General features: G+C 44.2%; 1 protein-coding gene across 1 annotated transcript in view; it reads right to left on the bottom strand.

Annotated features, from left to right (window-relative positions):
• ADGRV1 (adhesion G protein-coupled receptor V1) overlaps positions 1-18,656 on the bottom strand; it is a 294,630-nt gene that overhangs the window by 27,172 nt on the left and 248,802 nt on the right. Inside the window, exon 87 of the mRNA XM_066613579.1 lies at positions 14,540-14,697. Coding sequence (XP_066469676.1) covers positions 14,540-14,697 — 158 coding nt within the window. The remainder of the gene's footprint in view (positions 1-14,539; positions 14,698-18,656) is intronic.

Below are 18,656 nucleotides of genomic sequence, written 5' to 3'. Positions count from 1 at the left end.
GGGTGTTGCAGTCATGCCATAAAGCATTTTTGCAGCAGCCTGTGAGTAGGCTATGCTGATGGGAAGGCCTGTGCCTTTTTAAAAGTGACTCTGCTCATCACACCACAAAGTAGGGTTAACAAATCTACTAATTATGAAAAAAACATTAAAAAAACTAACTGCTACTAACAGCATATGCAATGAAGATGAAAACTGAGGTTAAAGGTTGCGGGTTTTTTTGGCAAAGGGGTGAAGGGACAAAGGAAAGCATGCCACACAATGCTGCTTCTTCAGTGGTGGTCAAATAGGACCACCACTGAGAGATGGAGTGCTCTTCCCATGCTCAAGGCACATGGCTGTGTATAAGGTTTCCACACTCAAGCGCAGGGACAAAATGCTCAGCAAAGCTCTGGAAGCTTCCAAGTTTGGCTCTTCATATACTATGTGCATTATAATTCCATAGAAAATTAATTGTGGCAAAAGAGAAAAAGAAAGCATGAAATTCCCTTTGGCGCTTCTCAGTGTTTCAACTGCTTTAGAAATGCAGCTATTATTTATAACTAAAGGTGAATTGCTTTGACATCACATGAACTGACTGTCTGAACATGTTTACGTTCTTTCTATACATCAGTGATCTTGATCTCTCTCTCTCTCCTTCTCTCACCCACTCACAAACATCAAGTTCGCCGATTACCTAAAAGAAGGCAAGGTGTAGGGTGTTAATAGTGCTCATGAGCTCAAAATTTTCAAAGGGGCCAGAGCCATAGAATACATCTTTGCATGCAGACGTTTTCAGGGTCAGTCCCCAGCATCTCTAGCTAGGGATGGGAAAGCCTTCCATCTGAACCCCTCAAGAGCTACTGTCAGTCAGTGCAGAAGTCAACATTTAGCTAGATGGGTCAATGGCTTGACTTCATAAAAGACAGTTTCATATATTTGTTATCACGTCTACCCAGAGTTGCTTCTACACATTACACAGAATGACCTGGTTAAATTCTGGACTGCCCAGTATCAGACTCCTGGTGTGGTTGTCATGTTGACTCTGGCGCTGGAGTGCTTGTCATGTTCACCCTCTCCCTATGAGGAGGGAGAATTGCCTGAGAACTCTCAGAATTGTCTGAGAATTCAGACACTGTGTCTGAAGTGGTGTGGTTTAGAATTCTATCACTGCAATCTGCCTAATATGTAGAACACTGTGAATTCACCCTAAAAAGCCTTGGACACCTTCCAAACAAGCTGAAGGTCTTTAAAATCCCATTTATTTCAGTGGGTTAGATTTACTGTGCAATGGAACTCCCCGCAAGAAAATGCAGTTGTGCCAATGGGGCACACACTGTATCCTGTGGGGGATTTTCAGGCTAATGGAACATTGGTTCCCTGATCTGGGTCTATTCACACCTGTGCCAGTTAGATAACAGGTACAGGTTCGAATGGACCCAGGAAGGCAGATCAAGACCAGGAATGGGGGATAACATATTGATGGTGCTGTTGCTTTCAATAGGATTGAGGCCAAAATAACTTTAAACATACAGGCCAGGGTGTATGCAAGAGATAACACTCTAGTTTTGATTTTAGTTTAAGACTTAAAAAGTGTTGTGCTGCTATTTTTTTTTAAACTGCAGTTTAAGTTTGCTATTGTTTTCTCTGAAATAATGGCAATCTTGTTCAAGCCAGATTGAGAGTTTTCTTATTTCCAAATGGTGGATGCTAACTCTTCAGAATTGTCTATCATTTATTAGAGGAATGACTTGCAGAGAGCAGGTGGGTGTTGCACAAGAAAATAATGTGAGTGGCTACCAGCAAGAGTTAGAGGGTAGTCATCCCATTGCCTCAAAAGCATCAGTGGACAATGGTGCTTGCCAGTCTGCTTTAGGAGAGGTAAAATTTGCATTTGAAAGGATGAAAGATTAAGAAAGTAAGTTCAGATATATCTGTCTAGTACAGAATGCAAAAGGTGGCTTTCCCAGAAAACTGGATGAATAGCACGTTGGGGGAAGAATACCGGGCAAATCTCTAACAAAAACCCTTGACTTCCGACGGGCGGACTTCCCTCAAATGAGGAGGCTGGTTAGAAGGAGGTTGAAAGGGAGGGTAAAAAGAGTCCAGTCTCTCCAGAATGCATGGAGGCTGCTTAAAACAACAGTAATAGAGGCCCAGCAGAGGTGTATACCGCAAAGAAAGAAGGGTTCCACTAAATCCAGGAGAGTGCCCGCATGGCTAACCAGCCAAGTTAGAGAGGCTGTGAAGGGCAAGGAAGCTTCCTTCCGTAAATGGAAGTCTTGCCCTAATGAAGAGAATAAAAAGGAACATAAACTGTGGCAAAAGAAATGTAAGAAGGTGATAGGGGAGGCCAAGCGAGACTATGAGGAACGCATGGCCAGCAACATTAAGGGGAATAATAAAAGCTTCTTCAAATATGTTAGAAGCAGGAAACCCGCCAGAGAAGCGGTTGGCCCTCTGGATGGTGAGGGAGGGAAAGGGGAGATAAAAGGAGACTTAGAGATGGCAGAGAAATTAAATGAGTTCTTTGCATCTGTCTTCACGGCAGAAGACCTCGGGCAGATACCGCTGCCCGAACGGCCCCTCCTAACCGACGAGTTAAGTCAGATAGAGGTTAAAAGAGAAGATGTTTCAGACCTCATTGATAAATTAAAGATCAATAAGTCACCGGGCCCTGATGGCATACACCCAAGGGTTATTAAGGAATTGAAGAATGAAGTTGCAGATCTCTTGACTAAGGTATGCAACTTGTCCCTCAAAACGGCCACGGTGCCAGAAGATTGGAGGATAGCAAATGTCACGCCTATTTTTAAAAAGGGAAAGAGGGGGGACCCGGGAAACTATAGGCCGGTCAGCCTAACATCCATACCGGGTAAGATGGTGGAATGCCTCATCAAAGATAGGATCTCAAAACACATAGACGAACAGGCCTTGCTGAGGGAGAGTCAGCATGGCTTCTGTAAGGGTAAGTCTTGCCTCACGAACCTTATAGAATTCTTTGAAAAGGTCAACAGGCATGTGGATGCGGGAGAACCCGTGGACATTATATATCTGGACTTTCAGAAGGCGTTTGACACGGTCCCTCACCAAAGGCTACTGAAAAAACTCCACAGTCAGGGAATTAGAGGACAGGTCCTCTCGTGGATTGAGAACTGGTTGGAGGCCAGGAAGCAGAGAGTGGGTGTCAATGGGCAATTTTCACAATGGAGAGAGGTGAAAAGCGGTGTGCCCCAAGGATCTGTCCTGGGACCGGTGCTTTTCAACCTCTTCATAAATGACCTGGAGACAGGGTTGAGCAGTGAAGTGGCTAAGTTTGCAGACGACACCAAACTTTTCCGAGTGGTAAAGACCAGAAGTGATTGTGAGGAGCTCCAGAAGGATCTCTCCAGACTGGCAGAATGGGCAGCAAAATGGCAGATGCGCTTCAATGTCAGTAAGTGTAAAGTCATGCACATTGGGGCAAAAAATCAAAACTTTAGATATAGGCTGATGGGTTCTGAGCTGTCTGTGACAGATCAGGAGAGAGATCTTGGGGTGGTGGTCGACAGGTCGATGAAAGTGTCGACCCAATGTGCGGCGGCAGTGAAGAAGGCCAATTCTATGCTTGGGATCATTAGGAAGGGTATTGAGAACAAAACGGTTAGTATTATAATGCCGTTGTACAAATCTATGGTAAGGCCACACCTGGAGTATTGTGTCCAGTTCTGGTCGCCGCATCTCAAAAAAGACATAGTGGAAATGGAAAAGGTGCAAAAGAGAGCGACTAAGATGATTACGCGGCTGGGGCACCTTCCTTATGAGGAAAGGCTACGGCGTTTGGGCCTCTTCAGCCTAGAAAAGAGACGCTTGAGGGGGGACATGATTGAGACATACAAAATTATGCAGGGGATGGACAGAGTGGATAGGGAGATGCTCTTTACACTCTCACATAATACCAGAACCAGGGGACATCCACTAAAATTGAGTGTTGGGCGGGTTAGGACAGACAAAAGAAAATATTTCTTTACTCAGCGTGTGGTCAGTCTGTGGAACTCCTTGCCACAGGATGTGGTGCTGGCGTCTAGCCTAGACGCCTTTAAAAGGGGATTGGACGAGTTTCTGGAGGAAAAATCCATTATGGGGTACAAGCCATGATGTGTATGCGCAACCTCCTGATTTTAGGAATGGGTTAAGTCAGAATGCCAGATGTAGGGGAGAGCAGCAGGATGAGGTCTCTTTTTATCTGGTGTGCTCCCTGGGGCATTTGGTGGGCCGCTGTGAGATACAGGAAGCTGGACTAGATGGGCCTATGGCCTGATCCAGTGGGGCTGTTCTTATGTTCTTATGTTCTTATAGCACTGGGGCTGATATCTCTCCAGCTGGCAGGAGGGCATGTTGGCCAGTGTCTCTTTCCTTTAGGTGAGCAGGATGGATATGAGGTCACACTGGTCAGTCTTCTGGCAGGCAGCCTCAGCATGAGGTCATAATGGCCAGCCTCTCTCTTTTAGGTAGGCAGCATCAGCCTGGTGGCACATTAGTCACTCTCTCATTGAAGCGGAAACAGCAGGAGCGTGTGGGCACAGTCTCTCTCTCTCTCTCATTGAGGTACAGTGTGTGTGCACAGTTTATTTCTCATTAAGGAAAGCGTATGCAGACACATGTGAGCGCAGTCTTTCTTTTGACCAAGGTGGGCACCAACATATGCAATGGGGGCAGGTAAGTTAGAAGAGAAACTAGGTGGTGGCTGGTGGAACCAGGAGTGGTAGAATATGAAAGCAAAGAAGAAAGAAGAGAGGGGAACTGACAGAATGCAGCCAGTATTTTTGTCACTAAGACTTCAGAGAAGAGAGTGAAGGTGTGAACAGAAGAGAGTGAAGGAATGCAGGGAGGTTTAGCAAAGTTTATCCTTAAGGAAAGTAAAAGCACAAAGCACTGGTTCCTGCCTTTCAGAGTGTACCTCTACCCCTGTACTCCTGATTGGAATTGCCCATGAGGCATCACTAAACCAAGCTGTATGGCAGGCTCTCTCATTGAGTGTGTCGTAGACATGTTTGATAACTGTCAGCAGCAATGTGAATTACCATGAATCTTGCTCTTCCTGTACCCCTTTTCTCTTCATTCTACCTAGCTTAAATTGTTACAGTATGTATACAGTTCTGCACCCCAGTCTCATGACAGACAGCTGTGAGTCAATATAACACTAACAGCACAATCCTATGCATGCTTGTTCAGAAGTAAGTCCCACTTTGTTCAATTGATATTACTCTCATGTAAGTATGCCAAGGACGGCAGCCTACATTTTATTCACTTTCCAGTTTAGCTTTATTTAAAAAAAAACACTAAACCATCTGACTTACCTTTCACTGGTGCAGCAGGTGAGGGGAGGGTGGCAGGAGGGTGAAATAGAGGTGGGGAGGGGGCGCTTCAGGATGGGGAGGGTGGGGAGGGGGAAGTGCAGACTTGGGAGGGGGTGGGGATGGCAGAGCAGGCCTCCACCACATCCTAACCCCTATCCCAGACCTAAAAGCCTTACGCCAGACTGCTCAGATTTGCATCAGTGATTTAGCTGTCGCAGATCTGAATAGCCTCATTGGGCAGGCTGGAGCACTATACAGGGTAAGGGGAAAATATCCCCTTACCCTGAGGAGACCTCCAGCCTCTTGCTAACATGGATACAGCTTAGGTCATTCAGCCCTGCTGTGCCACCCAGGTTATGATTGGGCTGCCTGTTGATTAATTTCATCATAGTTATTGGATTAACAAAAACTAAACACATATCCTTAACAGAGGCCTAAAAGTCACTCTTTTTTTGTTTTAAGCAAATGGATTTGTGCCTTTGGCTTAACAAGCATACAAGTGTACCTTGTTATCCCTGGGGGTTCCGCTACAGAACTCCTCATGGTTAAGTGAAACCACGGATACCAAGGAATGGCCCCTCCCCACTCCAGAGAGACTTCTAAGCCCAGCATAGGCTGCATGCATCCGCCCATAGCCTCAGACTGACTTTCAGGACAAAAAAAAGAAGTGGTGTTTTTAATGCCTTCTAATGCCTCCACTAACCCAGGCCTTCTAATGCCATAAGGGGCATGGCCTTTGCTGGGCTCAGAAGACTCTCCAGAAGCAAAGGGAGCAGAGCTCTCCTCACCTCTGGAGGGGATGCGCGTGGGGGAGTGTCTCCCAGACCCAATACGCGGATAAGTGAATCCACGGATGAGGGATCCGTGGATACAGGGCTCCCTTATATTGAATTTAGCATTAGTCATATGCAGTGCAATCCTATCCATGTTTACTCAAAACTAAGTCCTACTTTTTCCAGTAGGGCGTACCCTTGCATTCAAGCCCACAGGATTGCAGCTTTATTGTGCACACATCCAATACGTTGCCTAGAAATATGTGTTTCTCAAGAATAATCCCAGGTTTGCACATAAGGCACGAGTTGCCCAGAAGATGCAGAACTGTGGGGAACACTTTCTGGTCTTTGCTATCCGCCAGAGTACTAAAGTTCACTAGGGGGTTATATTCCTGTCCTCCTAGAAATAACAGTGAAAAAATGTGATCACGGCCCACTTCTGGTTTTGCAATTGCAACTTGGATTGCAATCAAATTTTTTTTCTGTTCTGAGATGTGGGGAGTTCTGCAGCAGTCCGTGAGGGTCCCTGCACCCCCTGGAGGCCAACACAGAGAGAGGAAATTTTTTTAAAAAGCGCCCTCTATCTCCAGTGGTGGTATGATCCTGGGATTTGTGTTGCTGCCATCTCCCCATTCCCACAAACAGAGTGGCTCAAACTCTACAGGAGAATTGCTGATCTAGGGCATTAGCAGAAAGGGGTAGTTGTTTCAGCAGATAAATTTTGTAATGTTTAGACTGGTTTACATTTTCAAGCATCATTAGAAAGGTGGTATCTGGTTCATATATTTCATATCAGTGCCTCAAGCTTCAAAGCTCTGTCAGCTTAGATGTTCATGTACAGACCAAACAAGATTTTAAAAAAAGAGAGATTTGCTTGAGTAGAGAACTGGGTGTGAACATTTGCAGAGATATATTAAAAACAGATAATGAATTGTTGGCAATTCAAAAGGAGCAACAAACATAACTCCACTTCATCAAAACATGTCATCTGTAACTCAAGTAATTCATATTGTTGCTGCTCTCTATGACTCAGCGTACTCGTTTCTAATTTGACAGTAAACACATATATAAATCATTCCCATATTATAGTTTCCTTTTTTTTTAATACAAGTGACTTACTTGAGCTCATGTATTACTGAAAATCAGAGCAAGTGACCCCCAGGTTTTAAACATAAAAGTTTAAATGAAAGTAAACATGCTGTTCTTTTGCTAGTAATATTTGTTCAAACAAACAACAAACCCAGGATCTTCCAACATGGAACCATAAGATCATCCTTAATCCCTAAATCTCAAAGAATCAGAACAAGCGATTTTCCTGACAATGCTAGGCGGAAACGTTTTGGATACTGCAAGCAACTATCATTGACCCTTGCTTGAATCTAAATAAACTAGATGAAACTTTGCTTGGGTGTCTAATTAAACTTTATACATGTTTGTGTGCAATAAAAGTTTGCTTCTTTATTGCAAAGCAGTGTGGAAGAGGGGAGGCTGGAGCAGAGAAACAGCAGGGGAGGGGGTGGTTAATGCTATCCCCACCCACTGCCTTCACCCTTAAAGCTGCTTTTTCCACATGTGATTCTGGAAATGTGAAATGATTTCCAGAATCATTTTGCAAGAATAGTTGTTTGTGTGCGTGCATGCGTCTGTGTGTGTGTGAGAGACAGGAGTTATGACACAGAAGTGGCAAGCTTCTCCCCTCTAAATCACCCTCTCCCCCTTTTGCTGTGCAGCAAAGAAGCAGGGGATGGGGCTTTTATGTACCATTCTGCAGGACCCTAGCAAAGCACCTGCTTTTAGTGCTATTTTGCTGGTGCCTTCCCTCTCCCTGCCTCTGTGCATCCTACATACACAAAGGCATTGGGGTCACTCTTAAGTGTGAAGGGCAGGATCTCCTCCAAGGTGTAAAGGCAGGAGTTTCTGAGAAATGGTGTTGGAGCTCACCAGGGCTAGATTAGGCTAGTGCGGGGCCTGAAATATAAAAGGGCCCTGAATGTAAAAAATACACTCTGCTCAAGAACTGACTATAGCTCTCTGTATATTCAAACACCTGGTTACTGCTCCTTGGAATGCTATAATGGGATAAGGCAGTATTTCTCAAACTGTGGGTTGGGACCCATTAGGTGGATCGCGAGCCAATTTCAGGTGGGTCCCCATTCATTTCAATATTTTATTTTTAATCTATTAGACTTAATGCTACCATGGAAAGTGACTGCATTTGGGGAAATGTTATACTTTTAACAGGTTACTATGTATATTCTTTTAACAATGATAGTAAATGGCACTTACTCCTGGTAAGTGTGGGTAAGATTGCAGCCTAAGATTGTTAAAAATTTTCCTGCTTGATGATGTCACTTCCGGTCATGGCATCACTTCCAGTGGGTACTGACAGATTCTCATTTTAAACAGTGGGCCCCGGTGCTAAATGTGTGACAACCACTGGGATAAGGTTTAGAAAGGGTAAATGATGAAGAACAAAGCAAGGCTGGAGGGGCTTGCAAAACATCACAAAACGCTTATTCTGAGTAGGCATGATTTCAGTGGATTTGCCCCCCTTTGCTTTAAGGGTAAAGCACAGTAAAACAGACCAAAGAAGATGCATTTCATCATTTACTTGTGCAGAATTTGGATATTATGCAAGTGCAGAAGCCTCCCATACTTTAATGGCAAAGCCCCCTGCTAGAGACACCACAGGGCGCAGGGCCCTTGAAAATGTGGTGTCTGTAGCATTTACTACTTTTGCTACTATGTGAATCCAGTCCTGTGGCTCACTCTCCAGGCCCAGGGTTGTACCTCAGTTGCAGAAACACACACTGTATTGCTACATGTTCTTCAGCAGATTCAGCTGATCCACAGGCTCAAGCTGTTAGGCTGTTTTAATTTTTAATTTTAGATACGGTACTTTCCATTTGGCTCCTGTAAAAATATTTTTTTTAAACTCTTGGCAAACAACAAAACACTTTTCCAAACCAGTTTGTTTAGTCCTGTTGCAAACAATCTGAACCAACGCAAACCTTCCAAATAATTAAAGCAATATGGGTTTGTTAGCTTGACATATTCTTATTCCAGTAATCAGAAAACATGGGGTTTTTCCTCCATAGTAAGTGAACAAATAAGACTGAGCTATGATGAGAATTTGCATGGCTATGATGACATAACAGAGCTTAGCATTTGATTTCCAGTTCAGAATTCTCACATATCACATAGAATCCTTTAATTTATAAAGGAGGAAAATTCATTGGGCCCACAGACTGAAGGAAAGCTTCAAAACATAATCTCACTCCACAGAAAGTGAAACATCTTGAAGTCTCATCAATGGGAACTGGAACTGCTTAATTGTACACTTGCATTTTAGTAATTTCAATGGGCCTTAAAGTGTGCAGTGATATCCACAATCATGCAACATCATTGTAGTTGTAGCTATATTGGCAACAACTATGTTTCTGAGTGTAAGTCACATATCAGGAATTGCCTCTCCCTGCAGGAATCTGCATATCTAGTAGGATAGTAAGGAAGCCTTCTTGTAGATCTTCCGAGGTTGTGCATGTAAGAGGTTGTGTCCTGCGAGAGGGCATTCCCTGTGCTTTGGTAGGCTGGAAAGAAGTGGAAAGTTCCATGGGGTGGCCATGGGACAGATATTTGAAATATTTTTCTCACACTTATAAGGCTAGCACTTGCCCCACTTGGCCTCTATGAAAGTCTTTGGGCAATGCTACAGATGTATAATCAAAATGTGCAGGGAGATGTCATTTTGGTAAACTTCTTGTTGGCATAAGCCAGGGATGTCCAAACTTTTTGGCAGGTGGGCCACATCATCTCTCTGACATTGTGTCAGGGGCCAGGTAAAAAAATTAATTTACCTTTAAAATTTGAATACATTTACATAAATGAATATATTCGAGATGGAACTTCTATGAATGAAGGAGGGTCTTGCTCAAGGTCTATATAAGGCCTTGCAAAAAACAAGGCCAGCCTTTTCTTCACTGTTGCTGCTGCTTCACAGACATGAAACAGCAAGTAGTGGAGGGAGCCCTCAGCCCACAGCTCACACAAGAGGTTGAACAGTTGCCCTCACGCTGAGAGCAGTCGCGTCAGGCCAGCACAGGCTCCAGCAAGTCTCCAGAGGGTCAGAGGTTCATTGGAGACTGGGGGCTCCCCATGGGCCAGATTGGCCCCCAGGTCAGGGTTTGGACACCTTTGGCATAAGCCCTGGAGACTTTCCCCAGCACACAATCCAAAGTAATTGTTTCACCCTGCCTCACGGGCAGGTCAGCCCTGCCCCTTATTGTCTCCACTGTGTTAAACTTTAGATTGTAAAAACCAACACTGCATATTGGCAAAGAGACTGAGCTATGAATCAGGAAGTTTCAACTTGACTTTTGCCCCAGACCTCCATTTTTAACATGGAGATAGTAATAATTGACTTACAATGTTGTAAGTATTGCCACAAGAGAATGCATGTGAAGTGCTCTGTATACTTGAAAGTATTATACAAATTCACAGTAGTATTAAGTTCCTCAGATCAGGGATCTATCTGCTTACAGTTTGCAAAGCACCATGCACAGGGTGACCAGCTGTCATAACAGCAAATGTGGACAGGGCACCCCAAAATGTAGAAAATCCAAGAAAAATGTAGGAGAAGGCAAAATAAAAGCTAAAAACACTCGTATATTGATTTCATGTGGTTAATTTAAACACTATATTCCTTATTGTTAAATGTAAAACTATATTACATATCATTTATTAGATATAATTTATTAATTCCAATAAGGCTCTGCACTGCCTGCAGGGGCCGCTCACAGGGAAAAGGAGGACATTTAAGTTCTTTTCCAGGACACGAGGCTGAAAAAGAAGACATGTCCTGGGAAAAAGAGGTAACCCCGACCATGCAAGTTGACAGTGCTAAATAGACAAAAAACAGCTGTGCCTTCCTTGCAAAATGTGTTGCCTGCTTCTCATATGGAGACTAAGCATTCTTATGAAGGACCTCAACATCTAATGCAAAACTGAATATAATCAAAGATATTAACCTTACATAATCCAAGAGCACTGGTGTACTGCAGGGGGGGGGGTCAGGGGAAACACCCAAGGGTGTCACCCAGTAGGGGGCAGCAGCATGATCCTGCCCCATCTGTTTCTTTTTACTCCTTAGGACCCCTTTACAGGGCCTTAGAAGCCCCCAGAAGGCCTAAAAACATCACTTCCCGTTTTCAATGAAAATGGGAAGTGACCTTTTTTGGCCTTCCAGAGGCCTCAGAAGGTCCATTAGAGACTGGGGAGGCAGTATATGGCCTCTTCGGCCCTCAAAAGGCCTAAAAAGGCACTTCCTGTTTTCTCTGGTTTTTCTCTGAAAACTGGAAGTGAAATTTTAGGCCTGGGGAGCCCAGCATTCTAAACACAAGGCCACTATCCTTCACAGTTTAAGTGTGCTGAAGTACATTTATTTCAATGGTGCACCAAAATTTGTGTTGTATTGTACCCACTGTCTCCCTTGGCAAGTAATAGTTTCCTCAGGGACAGCTCCATTTCCCTGAAGATATGTACATGCAACAATATTTAAAGGTTCACCTCTGCCAGTTAGAAGGCAATGTTCCTGTTGCACAGCTCTCCTGACACATTCTTTCTTAGCAAAAGCATTTCTTCCTGGCTTCTCAGAATTCCTTTTCTATCAAGTTTTTCTGTAGTTAGGCAATAAAGTTTTTAATTGCACACAAATATCTAGCTCAATTCCCTGCTACAAAGTAAAGCTATCTACTGCAGTGAGTGCACCACAAAAAGTGCTTCCAGAGAAAACTCGAGGAGGCTCACACCCACCACAAACATTACTACACACACACACACACACACACACTCAAATGACTATGCTTATCACTTTGTAACTTACGTACCATAACACACCATGGTCTTGTTGGGTAAAAGCGTTATCAAAGGCCACTTGGGTTAGTTCTTTACCTTGGTAACTTATATTCACTTTAATGAATAGATCCAATATGACAAACAGTCCAATCCTAACTAGGAGTTATGACAGGGTTCCACTGTCATAAATGGCTATATGGTGCCATGCTGTGCATGCTACTGGCAGCCATTTTGGAGCTGCTGCTGCAAATGGTGGCCGTGTCAGCAGCCCACAGCCACTATTGGATACCTGTGGGAGTGCAGGTAAGCTGGCATAGTGAGAGGAACAGAGTGGAGAGGGGGAGGAATGGGGGAGGAATGGGTTTCTGAGCAGGGAGGGGAAGTGGGAAGCAGAACAGGGAGGGAGGGGTGTTTCACACAACAGCAACTTGCGCCAGAATCCTATCCCCATTCCTTCTTCCTTTCTCTTCTCAGTTTATACCAGCAAAAATAGCTGGTGTAGATCCAAGGAGATTCATTGGGGAAGTGGAAGCTTGCCCCACAGTAAGAGAACAAATGTTCCCTAACCTTAAGGAGACCTCTGTGACTGCCCCCTCCCCACCACCAGATACCCTGTTGATGCAGCTGCATCGGCACTGGGGGAGTCAGTTAGGATTGGGCTTTTAGCATCTCCTGTGTTACCTATCATTTAGAAGAAATTGACTGTGACCAAACTAGTATGAGGCAATAATCCAGTTTGTCTTGTCACATGTGAGAGCTAAAGCTATGCAGCAGGTGTATTCAGTCGACTTGTGCGGCAAGATTAGAAATGTTCACTCAGTTCCATAGGACTTAGTTTCAAGCAAGTACAAATAGGATTAAAGCCCTAGAGGTGCAATTCCTTATCATAAAATCCACCATTACTCTCAGCACTCTTCAGTTTAGCAGAAACTGAAAGAACAAATGACAATCTAAACTTTCCTTTCCGTTCTAATTGTCTCAGAGGTTTGCAGTAAACACATCAGGAAGCATGAGGGGGAAGTGAGCACTTCTTGTGATCACGCTGTACTTCTTTTTGTCTGATGAGACAAAGGATTAAGGTCTCCAGGGCTTATGCCAACAGGAAATTCACTAAAATGACATCTTCCTGTGTATAAAAATAAGCTGGCAGAGTTTCAAAATTAAAATGCTAAAAGGGATCCATGGTCCCTTTTAACATTTAAATATAAATTTGCAGCTTTGCCCTCAAGTTTTGGTTTATCCAAGCAAGGCAAATGCTAACCTTACTGTAAAAGTTTGAATAAAATATTTTAAGTATCTGTAGTAGAATTAGAAATAATTCTTAAGGTGTTTCCCCACCATTCATGACCCCTGAGTATTCCCATTTCATCTTTCTCATGAACACATTTTTCATTGTGAATTACTGGCACTTGTGCTAAGGCCACTGATTTGATTGCTGTCCTTTAAGCAAGAATGACCAAGAGAGGATAACCAAACTACATGATACATGAAGCCCAAAATGAAGGTGGGCTTAAAATGGGAAGTGGGTTGGGTGTCTCTTCCCCTCCCCTCAAAAAACAGTTGCAGTGCATGAGTGATTAACTTTATACCTGCTTTGTGTTCCTCACCACATATCGCTCCCATGGTGGCTATTTGCAGCAAATAGCTGCTTGGTGTGTGTGCGTGTGTGATGTTTGGCAGGACATAGTTTATCAGTGATACAATGGTTCAGGGGGAAGTTTTAACCCCCACTCCCCTGGTACCATGATCTTGAGCTAGATTTACCCCGTGAATTGATGGATGGATTTCTTTAAGGAAGGAGTACATCCAGTCCACTTCCTATTTTAAATCTATATACCAATTATGGGCTTAACATAAAGTGTTGTTTGGCCCCAAGTGGTAGCATGGCCTTAGCAGAAGTGGCACTGCTGAAAGGATAGGCTACAACATAACTGAGCTCTTGTAGCACTCCAGCAGCATCTCCCTCCCTTACCTCTCATGGTCTGCCCTTACCCTGTAGTGTTCCTTGCCTTCTGAGGCCTCCCCCCACTAATGCCTATTGTGCTTCTGCTGCTTTTCCTGCGGACACCTCAACATTCCATGCTCTGAGCATGCTCAGTCCCCATCAGGTTCTTTTGGCCAGGAGGTGGGTAAGGTCCGTTTAGTTCTCTTTCAGTTTCCCAACATATCTGTGTACCTCTGGAGTCCTCCAGCTATGCAGAAGCCACTGCAAGTTCACCCTTCTCATCCACCTACGGATTTGACTCAATACAGATGGATAGGCCATTTAAAAACTGCATCCTTTTGCACAGCAAAAAAAAACCAAAAAAAAAAAAAAAAACCAAACCAACAAACAAAAAACACCTTTCTTATGACTGTAGTGTGGCAGGGTGGCAATCAGGAAGTTTCCAGGGTTTAAAACAGCTCAGTTTGAGTTCATGCTGAGGCAAGGACCTCCTCCCACTTCCTTTGCCATGGAGCCAAAAGAATGTAAAATGGAATTTCCGCTTTGTGAGGAATTTCCTCCTGTGAGTTCCACACTAAAGTGGCAATCTAGTTGGCGGGTTGGCTATCAAGGATACCTGTCTCATTGGCTGGAATAAAACTCACATTCCATACCTGCTGCATTGGTTCTTCCTCTGAATACATCATCATAAGCTTTCCACTGAGATGTCACCTGATACGCATGGATGAACACCACAATGACCACCACTAGGCACACTAGAGGTACCAGTACAGCAGTGAAAAGGGCTGTATAAATATTTGGAATAAAGCACCTAAAAGCAAAGAAAAAGAAAAACAAGTTAAAAATATTACAGGCAATAGTGGCTGAGTATAGAAAGGTAAATTTCAGTGCATTGACAAGCTACAAATTTCCTTTTGAAATAATAAAAATCTTATCACATGAAAATGGGCTGGCAATGTATGGACCTAGAGGATAATATTTCTCTCCAGCAATTGGAAAGCAGCTGTGAGAGGCCCTATCAGCCCTGTTTTCTCTCTCTTTCATGAAGGCAACATCAACATGAGGTCACAATGGCTAGTCTCTCTTCAAGTAGACAGCATTATCATGGGGGCCCACTTATTAGCCTCTCTCATTGAAGTAAACATTAGCATGTGGGCACAATGTCTGTCTGTCTGTCTGTCTGTCTGTCTGTCTGTCTGTCTGTCTGTCTATCTATCTATCTATCTATCTATCTATCTATCTATCTTCCTCTCTCATGGTGTAGGAACTTAGAGGCACATTCTCTTTTTTTTGTGAGGTGCACATAGTCTCTCTCTTACTGGGGACAGTAGTCACCATTGTGTCTTCCACTGAAATGGGCAGTGGTAGGTGGAAAGAGAAATGGTAAGCAAAGAAGAGAAGGAAAGTCAGCATACCGACAGTACAGTTATTACTAAGTTTCTAATAACAACAAGAACCCCAGGGTGGACTGACATCAAAAGTAGTAAAGATAATGAAGGAGAATACTGGAATGTTGGGTTTTTTTTTTAAGTTTTAGTTAGTTAGTTGAAATGTGCAGGATTTGCGTACGTCATTGCACTGAGAAATACTCAGTTCACACTTGGAGAGTAAACAGGATTTATTTCTGTAAGGGCAAACATTTTCAGCTCAAAAATCCCTATCAACAGGATGTTCCCATCATTAAGGTATTCTTAACAACATCTTCAAGGAAACACACCATTACATACTTCTAAAAGCTTCATGAAACAATAAAAATGAAGATATACATGATATGTCTGAAAAAAAATAATGGTGTCAATTTAATCTTCATTTCTTCTACTTAATACAAATGGGAGTTAATTTCTTGCACCATATCACTAGATACACAGCTCCACATAGGCTTCTTTCCATTGTGTTTTTGTTTCTGAATTATTTCAAGCAGAGAAGATTTATAGTATAAATGTCACATACTTGTATGCCATCCCCAGAAAATGAAACATACATGCCTTTCAGAGGGTGTAGTGTACCACCTGATTGTGTTTTTTTAAAGATAGCGGGAATAAGCAGAAAAAAATAGATATAAAGTCAAGACTCCTTATTAATTATCCCAAATACACACGTGTATATTTATCAGAACAGTTACCAAGATTTATACATCAAGATTAATACATTAATTAGGGCACAATTCATCCTTGTGCAGCCCCATACAGATTCCTGCCACCCACCTCAGTAATTGCCAGTGCATTGCAGTGTACATGTGCTAAGGGGAGTGAAGAAAGGAAGAGAGCTATAGGGAGCCTTAGGCAGATCCCACTACATATAGGTTGTTGTATTTATGCAGAGGTGGCTCATGCCCATAGCACATATTTTGCATTTCTTCCTGAAAATTAAAAAAAAGTACGTAGCTCCCACAAAACATACATCATAGTAATGGCTCAAGTCTTTAATTTACACAAAATCTTGTCTTACTGCCAAGTTTTATAGATCACAATATACCTACTACAACTGAGAAAAAGCACATAGTCGTGTATAAGGGGATGATCCACCCCCCACCACATCCTTCCTTTCTCCTCTTGCATGTCTATGAAGCAGACAGCATAGGTGAGTCAGGGTCAGGCAGGTGCAAACTCAATAAAGGATTATTGTTGTTGGCAACCTTCAGTCTCGAGAGACTATGGTATCGCGCTCTGAAAGGTGGTTTTGGAACATCGTCTAGTGTGGCTGAAAAGGCCAATTCGGGAGTGACAATCCCTTCCACAACGGGAGCAAGTGCAGTCTGTCCCTGGTCTGTCTCCCTGACTATGGGCCTTCCTTCTTTGCCTCTTAGCCTCAGACTGTTGGCAAAGTGTCTCTTCAAACTGGGAAAGGCCATGCTGCACAGCCTGCCTCCAAGCGGGCCGCTCAGAGGCCAGGGTTTCCCACTTGTTGAGGTCCACTCCTAAGGCCTTCAGATCCCTCTTGCAGATGTCCTTGTATCGCAGCTGTGGTCTACCTGTAGGGCGCTTTCCTTGCACGAGTTCTCCTTTGGGATCTGGCCATCATCCATTCTCACGACATGACCGAGCCAACGCAGGCGTCTCTGTTTCAGCAGTGCATACATGCTAGGGATTCCAGCACGTTCCAGGACTGTGTTGTTAGGAACTTTGTCCTGCCAGGTGATGCTGAGAATGCGTCGGAGGCAGCGCATGTGGAAAGCGTTCAGTTTCCTCTCCTGTTGTGAGCGAAGAGTCCATGACTCGCTGCAGTACAGAAGTGTGCTCAGGACGCAAGCTCTGTAGACCTGGATCTTGGTATGTTCCGTCAGCTTCTTGTTGGACCAGACTCTCTTTGTGAGTCTGGAAAACGTGGTAGCTGCTTTACCGATGCGTTTGTTTAGTTCGGTATCGAGAGAAATAGTGTCAGAGATCGTTGAGCCAAGGTACACAAAGTCATGGACAACCTCCAGTTCATGCGCAGAGATTGTAATGCAGGGAGGTGAGTCCACATCCTGAACCATGACCTGTGTTTTCTTCAGGCTGATCGTCAGTCCAAAATCTTGGCAGGCCTTGCTAAAACGATCCATGAGCTGCTGGAGACCTTTGGCAGAGTGGGTAGTGACAGCTGCATGGTCAGCAAAGAGGAAGTCACGCAGACATTTCAGCTGAACTTTGGACTTTGCTCTCAGTCTGGAGAGGTTGAAGAGCTTTCCGTCTGATCTGGTCCGGAGATAGATGCCTTCTGTTGCGGTTCCAAAGGCATGCTTCAGCAGGACAGCGAAGAAAATCCTAAACAAGGTTGGTGCAAGAACACAGCCCTGCTTCACGCCGCTTCGGATGTCAAAGGGGTCTGATGTGGAGCCATCGAAGACAACAGTGCCCTTCATGTCCTTGTGGAAGGATTGGATGATGCTGAGGAGCCTGGGTGGACATCCAATCTTGGGGAGAATCTTGAAGAGGCCATCCCTGCTGACCAGGTCGAAGGCCTTCATGAGATCTATGAAGGCTATAAAAAGTGGCTGTCGCTGTTCCCTGTATTTCTCCTGCAGTTGTCTAAGGGAGAATACCATATCAGTGGTGGACCTGTTGGCTTGGAATCCGCACTGTGATTCTGGATAAACGCTCTCTGCAAGTACCTGGAGCCTCTTTAGTGCAACTCGGGCAAACAACTTTCCTACAACGCTAAGGAGAGAGATGCCACGGTAGTTATTGCAGTCACCCCTGTCGCCTTTGTTCTTGTACAGCGTGATGATGTTTGCATCCCTCATGTCCTGAGGTACTCCACCTTCTCTCCAGCAGAGACAGAGGATTTCATGCAGCTTAGTGACGATGATCTCTTTGCAGCACTTTAGGACTTCAGCAGGGATGCTGTCTTTTCCAGGTGCCTTGCCAAAGGCAAGGGAGTCCAGGGCCATGTGAAGTTCTTCTAGGGTTGGTTCACTGTCAAGCTCCTCCAGCACAGGCAGGCACTCAATGTTGTTCAGCGCTTCTTCGGTGACTACATTTTCTCTGGAATATAGCTCAGAGTAGTGCTGCACCCAGCATTCCATCTGCTGCGTCCGATCCTGGATGACCTCGCCTGTGGCAGACTTCAGAGGGGCAATTTTCCTCTGTGTTGGACCTAGGGCCTGCTTGATACCATCATACATCCCCTTGATGTTGCCCGTGTCAGCTGCTATCTGTATCTCGGAACAGAGCTGAAGCCAGTAGTCGTTAGCACATCTCCTGGCAGTCTGCTGGACTTTGCTGCGAGCAGCTCGGAGGACCTGCAGGTTGCGCTCACTGGGACAGGCCTTGTATGCTGCTTGAGCTCTCC

This window comes from Tiliqua scincoides, chromosome 2 (assembly GCF_035046505.1).
Source record: "Tiliqua scincoides isolate rTilSci1 chromosome 2, rTilSci1.hap2, whole genome shotgun sequence".
Taxonomy (NCBI): Eukaryota; Metazoa; Chordata; class Lepidosauria; order Squamata; family Scincidae; genus Tiliqua; species Tiliqua scincoides.
This window is presented reverse-complemented; position numbering and strand designations above follow the sequence as displayed.